At 37.1% G+C, this 15,611-nt stretch overlaps 1 protein-coding gene across 1 annotated transcript in view; it reads right to left on the bottom strand.

Annotated features, from left to right (window-relative positions):
• The window catches only part of DDX10 (DEAD-box helicase 10), a 153,355-nt gene that overhangs the window by 134,783 nt on the left and 2,961 nt on the right, over positions 1 to 15,611 (bottom strand). Inside the window, exons 2-9 of the mRNA XM_063148975.1 lie at positions 14,014 to 14,074; positions 13,648 to 13,778; positions 12,007 to 12,165; positions 11,431 to 11,551; positions 10,017 to 10,206; positions 7,867 to 7,993; positions 6,413 to 6,575; positions 5,074 to 5,158 (exon numbers count right to left, since the gene is read on the bottom strand). Coding sequence (XP_063005045.1) covers positions 5,074 to 5,158; positions 6,413 to 6,575; positions 7,867 to 7,993; positions 10,017 to 10,206; positions 11,431 to 11,551; positions 12,007 to 12,165; positions 13,648 to 13,778; positions 14,014 to 14,074 — 1,037 coding nt within the window. The remainder of the gene's footprint in view (positions 1 to 5,073; positions 5,159 to 6,412; positions 6,576 to 7,866; positions 7,994 to 10,016; positions 10,207 to 11,430; positions 11,552 to 12,006; positions 12,166 to 13,647; positions 13,779 to 14,013; positions 14,075 to 15,611) is intronic.

Raw genomic sequence — 15,611 nt, 5'->3', positions numbered from 1 at the left:
AGGAAAAGAAGCTTCTTCCCATGGGTTGTGAACAATCTGACATTCCACAGAGCATTTAAACAACAAAATGTGAAGTGGCTTTCCTTTATTCTTTTGCTTTACATCACTTCTATTCGCCATTGAATACACTGTAGTTCAGTATCCCCAAAAAATTATCAGTAAATTTGGCTATGAAGTCAGAGATTAACTGATTCAGTTGATATTTTCTTTTCCACTGACCATTTAATGCCCTTTTTCTGTCTGAAAAGTAGCCAAGTTCAGAGAACATAGATGGTTCTACTCTCACCACAGAACCACAGCCCCCTCCATTCAGTCACACTGGGTGAGTGACTCTCCTTGCCAGTCTTGGTCACAAGAAATAATGGACAAGAATCATCATTGGTTCTTGTGGCTCACCAATCTTATCAAGTTTGTCTTAGAATAAACTGATTTCAAAAGGCCTTGGGAGGTTGTTGACTGCTCCAGCCTACACTGGAAGCAATCCATTACCCACAGCAGCTGTGTCTACTCTGCTGAGTTAAAATACATGTGCTTATTTATTTTGTTATTCCTACAAACAGCACAGCTTCCTGTCAGCAGGTAATAACCTTGGCCACTTAATCGTTCAGTGCACAGGAACATTCCTACCTTTCCATTAGGAAGCGAATTCTAGCAGATAACACAGTGCCAGTCAGTACAACTGCAGCATCAGAGGCCACTGTCAAGAATGTAGCTAGGATACAGTGTTTAATTTTAGAGAAGTTAATAAAGTGAATTCCAAGTTAAATGTGGTGTCAACAATATCTTGTGACCTCCACTGGCAGCTATTTTTACTTGACTTGAGTTAGAATGATGACTTGACTGCAATGTGAGAGGGTCTTAATATAGTATATATTTTTAAACAACATTCAAAGTGCTTCAGTGGGTCTTAGAAAAATAATCAAAACAAGGAGTTGTCACCTTGGCTGTCCAGATTATTCAGGACCCAAGACACATATCCCTGAAATTTTTCCCAATTAAAAAGAAAAATAAAAATCAAGCTTCCACCATTGAAAAAGATACTATTAAGTCACTTGCATTTTTAAATGCCTTATTGTCACATTACTCTTAAGGCTTATTAGTCTCACTCTCACACATATAATGTGTGAAATGAATTACTTAAGGAAAGTCCCAATGAGCATAAATGAGCTTCAAAGCTTATAACTGCATGACAGAGTAAGATCATCCTATCACCTGCCCCTTTCACACCTGTCCTTAATTTGACAGGTGTGTGTGTTCTCCAGTACTCACAAAGCATCAAAATACACATTCTTCTTAAGAGACTTTAGTCACACCTCTTTCAGTCTAATCATCATACCAGCCACCACAAAAATGGCAGGTAACAGAGTATGCTGCTTTGGGAAGATGGAATTTAATTACTCCATTTGTTTTCAGAAATATAATTTACTAGAAGAAAAGAAGCATGCCTGTATGCACACTGTTTATTGACAACAACAGAATTACAATTACTTTCCTAAGTCAGTATAAGCACCTAAGAAAGCTAACCAACTAGGCTGGATTAAATACCATCAAAAGTCTGAACCAGTGAGACCTAAACCCTATATAGCTCCAGACATATCACAGATAAAAACTGCAAAACATAAATACTTATTCTGTTGAACATTCCAGCGCCAATGCCTTTAAAAAGACTCATGACATGAAAATCACTTAATTCAAGCAGCAGTAGTAGCTTCTGAAGCAAAAAAAAAAAAAAAAAAAAAAAAAAAAAAAATTAAACATTAAGTGGAGGGATGAATGCAATGCCAGGAAAGAAAGAAATTAATTACTGAGACTTGCCAGGATATAGGTACATCCAAACTTGAAGGCAGTTATGCATGAACAAAAAGACAAAATAAACTTTTTGCTGTCTTGTCTCACAAATGCAATCATGACTGGAAGACAAATATCTCTAGAGACTTTTTTCATGCCATACAACTTAGACATTACGTTTGGAAAAACAGTTGGGGGAAAAAATGAGCATCAGGGTGCTTCAAAAATTATTATTATCTTCTGCTGTCCCCTAGTGGCACTGTAACTTCTTTCACAAAATTCATCAAAGAATACTTTCAACTGTAGGCTTCACAGGTTACAGAATACAAGGCATCAACAGAAATTAAAAGCCAGAAGAAATTAGTTTTGCAGGCAATTGCTACAAGCAGCTTTTATTTAGAGTTTTTGAAACTAAATCCCAGAGGAAACACTGTAATCTAGTGTTTTAAACCACTGACTTTTCTAAGACACCGTGCAGCAAAAATAACACCAAAAGTATTTACTGGACTGCCCATGACATTGTCGGTATTTTAGAAAGTCAGTGAACTATTTAAGACTTTGAAAGCAACTGGAAGAAACAGCTTCTAGTCAGTCTAATTGTAGCATACCTTTCAAGTTTATTAAAAAAAAACCCACCCAACATATGTAAATTCTACTATAAAGCAAAAGCATTACTGGATTACACCCAGATTTTCTTGATCTTACTTAACCATAAATCAAAAATGCAGGAGTTGCAACTTATGTTCTTCAGTGGGGTAAAATGCAAATGAAATGTTTCTTAGGAAACACACTGGCCTTATCCACTTTAAAATAAACTGCTACCTCTTGTCTTAGATCAAGCTTTGCCAAATTGTAAGATGTATGTGGGAACACATCCATGATTGTTAGTCAAAGGTTTTCCAGCCCCTTCCCCAACATATTTTCTCTCCCTTCATATTTACTTTCATATCACAAAATAATTTGACTTCAAAAGTAAACACTATTTGGCATCCCAGTTTTAATTACAGTTTAACACAGCCCTTTAATTAGATTAGATTTTTAATTTAGCTTTCATTCTATGCAATTATATTCTCATAACCCATGAAAATTTGTAATTATCTCTAACCCCATTAATGAGGACTACTAAATTGCAGTTCAGTTCATCTTTATCAGGTTTCTAGAAGAAACACAAGCTTCTCATATGAACTGTAGCTATTGAAAACAAATGAAGCTTCCTACTCAACACTCAGATTTCAATGAGAAGTACATTCTCAATTACCCACATCAAAAACTGCATTAGCATATTTACTTATTGCACAGCACTTACTTAAAATTATTAGACATGTCCCTTGTTTTATTTTCAAAGATTTATTTCATGCTATAAAGTTTCCTAAACAAATTTCCTTCAAGGACTGTTTTACCTTAAGGATGGAGACAGCCTGTATGTTTCTTCAAAATGAATGCCCAGTATAGGCAGAACCTGCTGATCCTTGTTTGAGATTAGGAAACAGAAAATACCCACGAACATGAAGCTTTTCCTACAGAAAAGCTTTTTTTTTTTACTGTCAGTCAACACCCTCCAGCTCACACAACTTACCAGGTGTACCCTCAATTTCTCAGTAAGGTCTCCCTACTGAAAGATTGGCATAGAAGGAAAAGTAATCTACAGCCCAGTACGGCATCCAGCACAGTCCACAGTCCCTGAGACAGACACTCTGCCCCAGTTTTCTGTCTAAATCTGTCCCTGGAGCAATCACAGAAGGCTGCACTTAAGAGGCCACTGAAGACAGACCTTTAAGGTTGCCAGGCTAAAGTCCTCTCAGAGGACATTTGAATAAAAGCACTATAACAAAGAGGAGTTGTTTGGCTTTGCACCTCTTTAGAGCTTCTTCCCCGTGCTAAACTTGATTAAAATTGCTCTTCTCAGCTCCTAATGAGAATAGGGAAAAGGCCTGAGGATTCCAACTCCGGGAAGGTGCTTTAACTGAGTGACATGGTTCAGAAAGAGTTCAACCAGTATCCTAAACCCTGCCAATTAAACAGTCCCAAATACATTGTTTTCCTTCCATGATGACAGCATGCCATAAAGACAAAATTACAAGCCTTCTATGGAAGCCACACAGGATTAAAAAAAAAAAAAGAAAGAGAAAAAAATTTAACACAACTCTAACCAAGTCCATACGCTTTTTCCTCAATTGGTATGCATTAGATTACATCTAAATTTTAAATTAGCAAAATAGCTACGTGTTTTATCTAACTATATACAACACTCACTGACTTTAAATTACTTTGAAAAAAAACTGTCAATGAACAAAAATTCATCATTCCCTTCTACCACAGCACAGAAGATCAGAAAACTGAGAGCAGAGAGACTGAATGGGGCAGAAATGCTGCCAATTACAATGAAAACATGGCTAAAACATCTACACTTAGAAGGAGTGCTGAAAGTGCATCGGCATGGTACAGTCACCAAAACGTACAGCCTTCTAATCTAGGAATACAGATCTCAAATTCTTATAGTGTTGAAATCCTACTCTAAGCAACTACTCTGTCATTAGGTTTGACAACTGCCTATATTGCAAGCTCTACTACAAACAAATTAAATTAGAGACAAGGCCTTGCATTTCATCCTTCAGATAATTGCATGAGGTTTTTGATCTCCTGAATTATATGCAGTAACAGCTTCTGTTTCACTTAAAAATCTACTTCAGAGATGAAGGACCTGGTTTACAACAGTGTATCTGGGTAACTCCCATCAAAAAAGCTTAGCCAGAAATATTTTAACTAAAGCTATGCTTAAGTATATAATTCCACAAAAGACTTAGAAAATTAAAAATTTAACCTGTAATTAACATTTGATTCTTTCCTCTCAAGTTAAAATAAGGAAGAAATAGTTACATTCTTTTGAAGAGTCTTCACAAAGAAATTGGATCCACAGTGTAAAACACTATTTATCTGTAAATGTCAGTAGCAAAAGAAGCTTTTCCACTCACATACACACTAAACTCATCCTTTGAGGCAATCCTGCCAAGGGAAAAAGGTTTTCTATTTCCTCCAATAATTATTCCTAATCAGATGGAACAATCAGGGATATTTTTGTCTGCTGTAAGAAGTCTCTGAAGCTCACTAAGAAATTATTAAGTTAAATCATTACTCCTAACTAATCAAAAGGGTCTCTTAGTGATAACAGCCTTTTTCTTTCTAATTTATATCTTAATTTTGTTCAAGTAAGTCTTTAGCCAGTGATCTGTCCCTACAGAGATCTTGCTTTAAACATTAAAATACTCATGAAAAGTGAAAACAAACCTGGCTGTTCTTCCCACTCTGTGGATATATGTGTTTGCATCTTCTGGACAATCAAACTGAATGACCCAATTCACTGCTGGAAAATCTGTGTAAAGAAAAAAATACAAGTAATTTCACTGGACTCAAACCCTCCTATGCAAGAGCATTAATTCCTGTAAGAACCACCACCTGGACCCATTTACAGACATTAGTGCAACCTCTGAAATGTTGCATGCATTAGCATGCATAAACAATCATTCTCTTCATCAAAGAAAGTTAAATTAATTGTGTGTTCATTTCCCAAATTATGACAGTGCAATGAATGGAAGATAATTTCACACTTGACAAGAATAGACATGTTTTGTATCACACAGATGATAAAACACCCTATGGTTAACAATTATATAACAATATCTGACCCACTTTTAATCCTCACTGTTAATATGCTACACCGCTGGGGTCTGAAGTTAGCTGTGGTGAGACTGCATCACTTCAGCTGTCACACACAGAAATACAACAGCCCCTCTTAAAGCTGAGAGGAGGTGACCAAGCCTGACAAAAGTCAGCCTTGACTGTGAATGGTATTAATAATAAGCATTTTCCAACCACTGCACTTCACTCGGCAGCATGCTCTGCACTGAAACCAAATCTGCAGCTACACAGTATTCCAGAATTATACCCACACTAAACCAAACTAACCATACCCAAATTAGATAGGCATTGGTGAGATTTCAGCAGTATGGAAGGTATGAGTACCAGTTTCATTCCTGACTTCAGTTTTCAAAACACCTTCTTTCTTTTTGTAACACAGTGACTAAACCTCACATTTTGGACAACAGAGTTTGCTATCTCAAAGAATGACTGGACTCTTGAAAAGTCTTGTGTTATACTTAAATGCCTCCAAGAACTAAAAGAAAAAAATTGTTTTACCCTCATTTATTTTTCTGTCTCCTTATCAATACAGTCCTACAATGCCACTCATCTATCAGACATTAAATTTTCAGGTTTCCATTTCCACATATCAGTAGGTTAGCAATTTTTCATACACTTTGAAATAACCCACAGGATACAAGCATATCAGAAATACTTAAAACTGCTGGAATCTTGCCTTACAAGTAAAAAAATACATCATTGACATACCACTGTTTACCTACCACATGTTTCTCTTGGATAAACAGAAAATACAAGAACAGACAAAAAGGGTCACTTCAGTAAAGAAACAGCAGAACTCTAAGAAGCATCTCTATTTTGAGCTCCTAAGCAAACTACAGCTTCATTTTTCAAAAACTGGGTCAGTCTTCAGAGTATAAAGTCTGATAAAGCCTCAACAGGTTTAGCTGCTGCTCCTGTGGGTACCTACCCAGGCCACGAGCTGCGATATCTGTAGCGAAAAGCACTGCTGCCTTCTTCCGAACAAAACAAGTGTAGACTTCCATTCTCTTCATCTGCTGCTGCTTGCCATGGAGTGCCAGGACAGGAAGACCAGGCTGAAGCTTACAGAATACTCTGAACAGATACTGAACCTACCCAACAAATCAAGGGGGCAAAGGATTACCATGCACTGTTAAACAAGTTAAGATCATATACAGTGTATATAGCAACTGAAACTGTACATCAAATTAAATAAACTTTTCTCCACATCAGAGAAAAAAGATGTTGAGATCTTGTTACACAACCAGGTACTAAAAGATGAAAGCAATTGGGGCAAAAGACCGCCAGGCCTTTTGATGGCATTTCCTAAAGGAAACCAGAGTAGGTTAACAGCAAGAACAACCTGGGACGTGAGTACTTAGGCTGTTTGCAAAGGAACACAGTCCATCTGAAAAGTCCATGGGAAGCACTTCTTTTAGACAGTACTGGAGGGGTGCTGTGTTTTATACTGCAACTTAAATATCAGTCTACAGTCTCAGTTTACTATTTCAAGTTTCAACATGTTCTCTAATAAAATCAGCCTGTTTACTCTTACCTACAGTACCCATGATGCAGCACTGTTTTACAGCAGGCAGCTACCTAGCATCTTTTTAAGAAAGTAGTTAAATAAATTGTGTATACTGCAGAACAGCTGCAGCTCCAAAAATTTCTGTACAACTAAGCCAACCACTTCAGTGCCACCAGTCAACTGCAGAACAACAAAAATATCACCACCTCTTGCACAGGTGAAAGAACTGCAATGAATATTTACTAGGCCATTGGAAAATGGTCCATTATTGTAAAATACTAGCCTTGTATTACATTAGTAAGCAATACCTGCACTGTAAAATACTTGATACATGCAGTAGTTATAGGTACAAATACCTGTGCCAAACAAACACATGCAAATAGCTTCAACAGAATGGTCCCAGGACACTTATAAAGCAGGTATTTGAAGGATTACTTGCTATGTAAGAAAAACCTTTGCCAGTGCTACTTCACAATCACACCTTCTCAAACAGGCCCATTTAAAAGCTTGTAAGGAAAGCAAGTAAAATTACTGCAATACTTTGTAATCTAACTATGAAGCATGTCAAAAGACAGAACTGAAATAGCTGGGCCTTACTGACATTAACTTTTAGCATTCATTTTGAACAGCAGACCACAAAAGTGGCTGAGAACACTCAGGTCTCCAGAACCTTCCTACACTGAGCCTGGGTCACTGAATTGCCTTGAAGCCAGGTCCTGAATGACACACAGCAGCAGGTGATGTTTTGCTCCTCCAATTTCCTGTAGCAAATTAGCCCACAATCTCACCTCTCTAATGCATCAATACCTATATGAATATGTTCATTTTATCAGTTTTTAAATTCTGGGACAGAAGGAGGAAGAGAAAAAACATACCTCTTTACAGCTGGCAAAAAACACAATGGTCTTCTTTTTCAAATGAGTTCTCAGGAAAGAGTATAACATGTTTACTTTTTGCTGAAGCTCACAGACAACATAGTTCTGATCCAAAGTTGCAGGGGTACTAAAGAAGGAGAAAAAAAAAAAACATATCAAAAAAGTTCATTTAGATAAATCACAGAAATGTCTCACCTTTCATTTAAGCCAAGAGTGTCTTATACATACTCAGAAAAAGAAGAAAAGAAAAGGAATCAGGCTGGAAAGCTCTCCCACTTTGAGAAACAAGTCTTATCAGCTTCATTTGAAAGCTACATCAATTCCCTTATTAAAAGCCAGTGGGGAAGGAAATATGACTTTTGACGTTACTTCTAAATTCATTTACTTCCAGCAAGGCAAACTTTCCATGTCTAAGCAGCGACATTCAAATTGCCTTGACTTAAAATGCAGTTTTGTCTATTAGTCCTATTAAAGCATCATTTCTGCTCAAGGCAATGTCAAAGCAGAGTCTAATCACGCACAAAAAGAGAGCACTGATGTACTTTTACTGATTACACTGAGATGCAAAGTGACTTTCTAAAGCTCTGAATTGTCATCTGAACTCACATTTCTGTTCTTAAAAGCAAAAATAAAAAAAAAAGAAAAATTATTTGGGATATTTGCCCTTGAAACACATCTAAATGCTGATCTCCCTTGACTTCACCGTAAACAGACTGTGGGTATTCAAAATTACCTTTCTAAGGTGGTCACTTGGGAGGATGAAATTAGAAGAGACTCCTCCAGTTTTTATTCTGCTATTTAATTTGAATTACGCCACAGCACTTTTTGCTTTCTACGTCTTTCAGAGGAAATTGCTTTTATAAGGCAATAACCTAAGACAGTAAACTCTAAAACAAATTAATACTTACCTTTCTTTTAATTTGGTTTGTTATCTAATTGCATTCTCCCAAATATTTAAAAAAATTAAATGTACTTTAAAATAGACTTCACTGAACATGGGAGATCTGTGAAATAGATAGTCGCCAAAATGAAGACTGCATACAAGGCTTGTACATTCTCTTCTGATAAGAAGGTATTAGCCATACTTGTTTTTCTGGCAATCATGTTTATTTAAGATGCCTTTGATAGTATTACTGATTTAAAAAAAGGTATTTGAAGTACAATACAAAGATAATCAAACAGTAAAAACTTCTTCAAAATTCAATTGCATGGTTCTGCCATGCATTTTCCTGATGGTTTCTTGTTTGCCCCCAGGAAAACCATTTTTATCTCTGTGCTTCACCTTTCTCCTGCATCTTACATATGGAAATACGTGCGTATTTCAGAGAAGAGCAGAAAAAGAATCATCCATGCTCATAAGTAATTTGACACTCGATCGAGCCCACAGAAATGCAAAATAACATTCTTCATTTGGATTTCAAAAGAAAATTATGCGCCAAAAAGCAACATTCATTTAGTGATACGTTACATTTTTTGAGCATGGCACACCATATACTTCACTTCCAGCAAGAACCTCCCATCCGACTCCTAACTGTAAGGCAGGACAAATCTATTTTGTGCACACAGGGCCAGAGCCCTGAACATGCATAGAAAACACAGCACATCAGGAAGCCACAGGAGTTACCACACGTCAACTAACAGCAAATGCTTTCTTTTGGGCACCTAATACTGAATACACAAGCAAGACTGCCATTCTGCACTTTCCCAAGAGGAAAGCACATCCTTGGAAAGCCAGATTTACAAATGGCACACAGACAAACTATCTGTGGTGGTTTTGCACAGTAAGCACCCACATGCGGGAGGCAAAGATGCTGAACAGCAGAAAAGGAGTTACTCAGAACTGAGTGCGGCTAGACGCAGCACTCTGGCTATAATCCACTCTGCAGTTTCCTCCTGAGCAAAAGAATTTTCCTGACTGGGAAGTTGCCTGAGGAGTCAAGACAAGCACAGGTTCAGCCTCCCTGCAGTGATTCAGTCAGAACTAGTCCCCCCTGGATATATCTTGCTTTCAGGAAGGCACACAGCAGGATCAGACACCGATCCAGTGACGGACGCACAATGCTACCTCTGATTCAGAGAACTGTCAGAGCAGCAGTTAAATAGGATCACTATCTAACCCTCCCCAGGGTGAAAAAAAAATCCCAACATACCTGAATTTGGCTTTCTCATGAACCCAAACATATTCTGGATCTTTCAGACTCAGCCGTGCAAGATCCTTCACAGATTTTGTTTGTGTTGCAGAAAAAAGCAAGGTCTGGCGTTTCTTAGGTAGATTTTCTATGATTGCATTCATTGTATCAGCAAACCCCATGTCTAGAATTCTGTCAGCTTCATCAAGAACTGGATTGAAAGATAAATTTGACAAAAAACTGGGTTTAGATTTATTTATTTTAAAAAAATCTACATTAAATCCATGTAGCACAAAATTCTCTCTGTACTTAAAATGCAGAGATTAAATTAACTACTGTACATGACAGGAATTTCTTTAGATATCCCTGTACTTCATAAAACATGTTTTTAAAAATACCTGCAACAGAAATCATAGCATTTCCCATAATCTATGCACTACAGCCCTCAGTTTCACATGTAGAAGGAAAAAGATCAGCATCTCAAGTGAAGAGTTTGGCAATTTGCAAACAGACTCTCTGGCCTTTTACTGAAATAAAAGCACAGAACGTAAAACAATGTTGTAGTATTTGTGACAGAGGAAAACACTCTCCTGTACCTAAGCTGAATTTACCATTGAAATATAGGGTATAGCACAGAGACAAAGCTTTAAAAGAGCCTACATTTAATGCAATTCTTGTCTGTCATGAATTGTACTAAGTGTAGCAAGCATAATTTCACATTTTATCAGCTTCATTAGCTTCTAAATTGCTTTTAAGTTCCTCAAGCTATGCTGATTATGCAGTTCTTAGAAGCTGGCAAACCTTTTCATTACACTGAAAATTTTTGTTCAGGCTGGAAAGATGAAAACAAATAATGGTAACAATCCAAACAAAAGAATAAAAGGAGCGGAAATCTGTCTTAAAACACAAAGAAAATGTTTTCTAGAACTGGTCCAAAATACACACACTGCAATGGATATCCTATATAGCTAGTCAATTATCATGTCAGGAAAGACACAAGAGCCACACCCAGAAAGGTAAGTTTAGCATTAGTAAAGACAAATGTAAAAGATTATATGGGGCACTACATTGGGGTTTGGGTTCCTTACTAAATCTCCTGCTTCTTTTCATCCTAGGGATGGCATGCTCATCAACTGCTTCAGATAGAGTACACACAAGAAAGGGATTTTGCTGTTTTCTAATTTAATCTGAACACGTGCAAGTTTAAATGCCATTTCATCTACATAACATGACAAGAATAAACTTTTTATGCAAAGAGTACACACAAGAAAGGGATTTTGCTGTTTTCTAATTTAATCTGAACACGTGCAAGTTTAAATGCTATTTCATCTACATAACATGACAAGAATAAACTTTTTATGCAAAGAAGTGCTGCATACAATTATGAGCTGTTACAATATATTCCTGAGTACTTTCAAGTACTTAAAAAACTTACTCAACATTTGCAGATCAGATGCATAGAAATACGATGTTTCATCCATGTGCTGTAAAAGCCGTCCTGGAGTGCAAATCAGCATATTTATGTGGTGGATTCTTTCAGACTCCTCTTTCAGATCCTGAAATAGAGTTAATCCATCTTAGCTCTAGTTGCTCAGACTAGAAGTCCAGTACCAGAAACAGTTAGGCCAGTTTAACCTATTAACAGCTCTTAGAAAGAATAGCCAAGGAGCAGCTTTCCCCTTCCCACAGATATGCCACCATCTCTTCAGCGTGTTCACATCTGTGGCTTGAGGAAAAGGTATTTCAGAGTAATCTAAATTAAGAGGATAGTCCTGGAAGACTTAGCAGGAAGGTCCATCCAGCCATGGACACTGCAAAGACTTTAAATATGCCTCAAAAGGCTTCAGAAAAGACACAGAATACACACAAGAAAATAGTGGGTCACTGATGGGTTCCCATTAACCACTCTCCTCCTTGACTTTCCAAGCCCAGGGTTTCCTTCCTTAACTAGCACTTAATGCAGCACTCAACTATGCTTCCACACAGCAAACCCCAAGAGAGGGACACACACCTTTCCTCCAATGATAAGGCCAGCTGAGAACTCATGATTCTTCCCCACTTTGCGCAGAACCTTGAAGGTTTGATAGGCCAGCTCCCGGGTAGGCGAGATGATCAGCACCCCCAGGCCATCGGCTGAAGTCCACTGCTGCCGATAGAGGAGCTCCAAAGCCTGAAAGAAGTGACCATGTTATCACCACAAAAATCTCACAAGGAAAATGTGCAATAAGTTGGTATCAAAGTGTAATTTAAAAAAAATAGACAAAGCCACATTAATTAAAATAATGATATGAAGAAACATCAGTGCACACTTTACATGGCTGATGATATATAAATTCTAACTAATGGTAATGACACTTGCTGTTAAGCAAAATTCTCCAGTACCAACCTAAGACAGACAGCAATGAGTGGAAAATCATAAACACTTCACTGCACAATTAATCCTACTCTGCTAAATTACGCCATTTATATGATAATAGGAATCAGTACAGAAAAACATGAGAAAATCCTCTGCTCATAAGGTTTTGTGGGAACCAGGGGTACACTGAGCACCTGGAAGAACACTAATTATTGAAGCTTTAATTCTGGCTTATAGACTTGAAGCAGTCTATCCACACATTACATACAGAACGTTTAAGGTATGAATATCTGAAGCCTTCTGAAATACAGAGAGCTGGTAAGCATACCTGCACAATGAATTTTTTCCACTCTTCAGCTCCTCTCTTAGCCCTCTTCTCTAAAACTGTTTTAAAATAAGGTTTGTAAAACTAAGTACATCTACTCTTATATTAAATAGTAATCTCACTTGTTTCTTAAATTCACAAGACTGGTGAAGCCACCTACATTTTTTTTATTCTCTACTAATAAGATTTTTTTTTTAAAGCAGCATAAATCTTCTTTACTAGAGAGGGTATTCAAAGCATCTACTACTGTTCTCACAGTAATAGGCTCCAAAGAAATTTAAGCTTACAAAAATGCAAGTAATGTTCAACAGAGTAACTCCATAAAAAAAAATTCTCCCCTTTGGGGTTTGTATCTGCTTATATGTGCACTTTAAGTACATGTCTCAACTGAAGAAATGAAATGCAGATCATGATGCTTTGAGTAAAACTGTCAGACATGAACATCCATTACAGGGATTTTCATCCCACTTTTCTGCTTGCCCCTAGAATTGATTTCCAAGGAGTTGACAGGAAGTCCACAATCACTAAGGTTAACTTTGTTATGTAAGGTCCAAATTGTAACATTTTAAAGGAGTGAAAGCCAGTCATTAAAAAATCTAAGGAACTGAAAATCCACCATTCTGTTACATACAGCTAGCTTTAAAATGCCAGAAAAATCGGACAGTAGAGTTGCACCAGGAAAGCATTCCTGAGAGAACAACCAAGCACTTTCTAGATCACACAGGGTCTACTAATGTAAGGATCAAAATGAAACTTGTAAGTCGCAGAATATTCCTGGCACAAAAAATACACTTCTTTCAGAAGCTCAAGCAGCTTTATTCAATTCCTAAGTATCTTGGCTTTCCTGAAACAGATCAGTTGGATTTTAACTTTTCTCCTTTTCTCTCAGGATCTACTAATGTAAACTGACTGACATCAGTATTTCAGAGATAATGTGGTTTGATAGAAATAGAAGGATGTAAATCACTTACTGGAACAATAAAAGCCAACGTTTTGCCCGATCCAGTCTTCGCAGCTCCAAGTACATCCTTCCCTTGTAAAGCCAAACCTATGGTCTGCCTCTGAATCTCTGTTACCACACGATACTGAGATTCCTGCAGTCCTGGTATTTGCAGGATGGGAAGAGAGAGGGTGGGAGGGGAAGAGAAACAAAAAAAGAAGAAAGAAAAAAAGCTATTCAATTTTGTCTGGTCCACAACTGCATTGCTCTGCTTAGAAAATGCTGTGCATGGCAATACTTACCTAAAACTTAGTTTATCTGCATCTGAACATTTTTTTTTTCATTAAACTATGTCTTTTACTTATATTATTTTTCTAAAGAAAAGTTCTATACTCACCTTTTAGGGTTTTCTTTGACAATGGAAAATCTGAAAATCTTTGGATTTCACTTGCATTTATCTGAAACAAAATAATTTTAATCAATGCTTACAATCCAACCATAAGAGAGGAACTGAATAGCATTCTACAAGTTGGTCTTAACATTTTGTTCAGTATGACCTGATTCAAGTTAGCTAGTCAGGCAATCTATACTAGTTTGACCTAATCTAAACCACAGATTTACCATAAACTATTCAGTAAGTAATTATATACTTGAATAATGCAGGTTAATGGCACAATTTAAAGCTCAGACATTATGAAACCATTGAGAAATTTAGACTGAAGAGGACCTCAGGAGGTCCTTGGTCTACACCTTACTAGAACCCAGATGTCCTTTTCAGATCCTAGCAGGGATTTGCTTGGGATTATATCTCATCCTCACTGCAGCGTGTATTTGGGTACTCAGAGCTGCAGCAATATTACATCTACCTGACTGACAAGAGTTCACTTATGTCCTGAAGCTCACCAGATTCACCAGCCTCTAGCACTCTGTGTACTTAATTTTTTAGACCTGTCCTACAGGGTTAAAAAAAATACTAAAAAAGTAGTTGATTGTCCTGGCACCTACTAACTTAATTCTCTGTATGCACCCACCCATATGTGAGAGCTGTTAATTATACACACACACACAGCCCCCAGTAAAAAGTGTTTGAGTCCACGAGTTTGCTCAATGATTTACAAAGATGAGGTGTCAAGAAGAGCTGTTGGAAAAAATGCAGTATTTTCAAGGCTGTTCTAGCAGATGTGAACCGCTCTCACTGGCAAATTTCACAACTAATAGTAGCAGGACAAAAAAAACCCACAAAACTCAAGAAAAATTAGAGACTACTGAATTAATAAAGCCTGAAAAAGAAGCCAGACTACACAGCTTTGAATGCATACTGACTAAAATCCAAGAACTGAGATTTCTAAATGTCAAACTTGGAGCTTACAACTCATGCATTTCTAATAGGTATTGTTTATCTCTAACAAAGTGCTGAACAGAAGTCTCCCAAGCCAGCGACCAAGCAAAATAGTCTTCTGACCCTCCTGACATCTTGTGTTAACAATTCCAGAAAAGGTTTCAGATAAAGAGCTACTGAGCTGTCACATCAGCCTTGTATCTCCTTGAAGCAGCAAGCATTTTACAGGCTCTGCCTGTTATGGAAAACTGAGAGGTTGTAGCTGTTTAAAGCATCTAAATCACAACAGCACTCTTTTCAGCCTAAGTCTCTCCAGTAAAATCAAGACAAGTAACTTAACACATGAATTTAATCTCTATAAATAAAAGATAAAAACGGGTAAAAAGTTATAATGCTCTTATTAAAACCTGGTTTTGACACATTTCAAGGCAAAGCACTAGCAAGATAGATTTCAAGCTTTCACTGTGTCCTAACAGAGCAACTAAACTTTTGCCAAACATCATTTTGGAGGAGGCAAAAAATCCTACCAGAATCACCATAAAAAAGGTCTTTTTTTGACTTTCATAAATTGGAATTCTTGACAAACACTTTCAAATTCAGTTGATAATTCCCAGTCTTACTATTCTGCATGCTAAATATTTACAACTCAGTGATGT

The sequence above is a fragment of the Melospiza melodia genome, chromosome 2 (genome assembly GCF_035770615.1).
Source record: "Melospiza melodia melodia isolate bMelMel2 chromosome 2, bMelMel2.pri, whole genome shotgun sequence".
Classification (NCBI taxonomy): Eukaryota; Metazoa; Chordata; class Aves; order Passeriformes; family Passerellidae; genus Melospiza; species Melospiza melodia.
The sequence above is the reverse complement of the archived record's forward strand: the minus strand, read 5'-3'. Positions and strand labels throughout refer to the sequence as shown.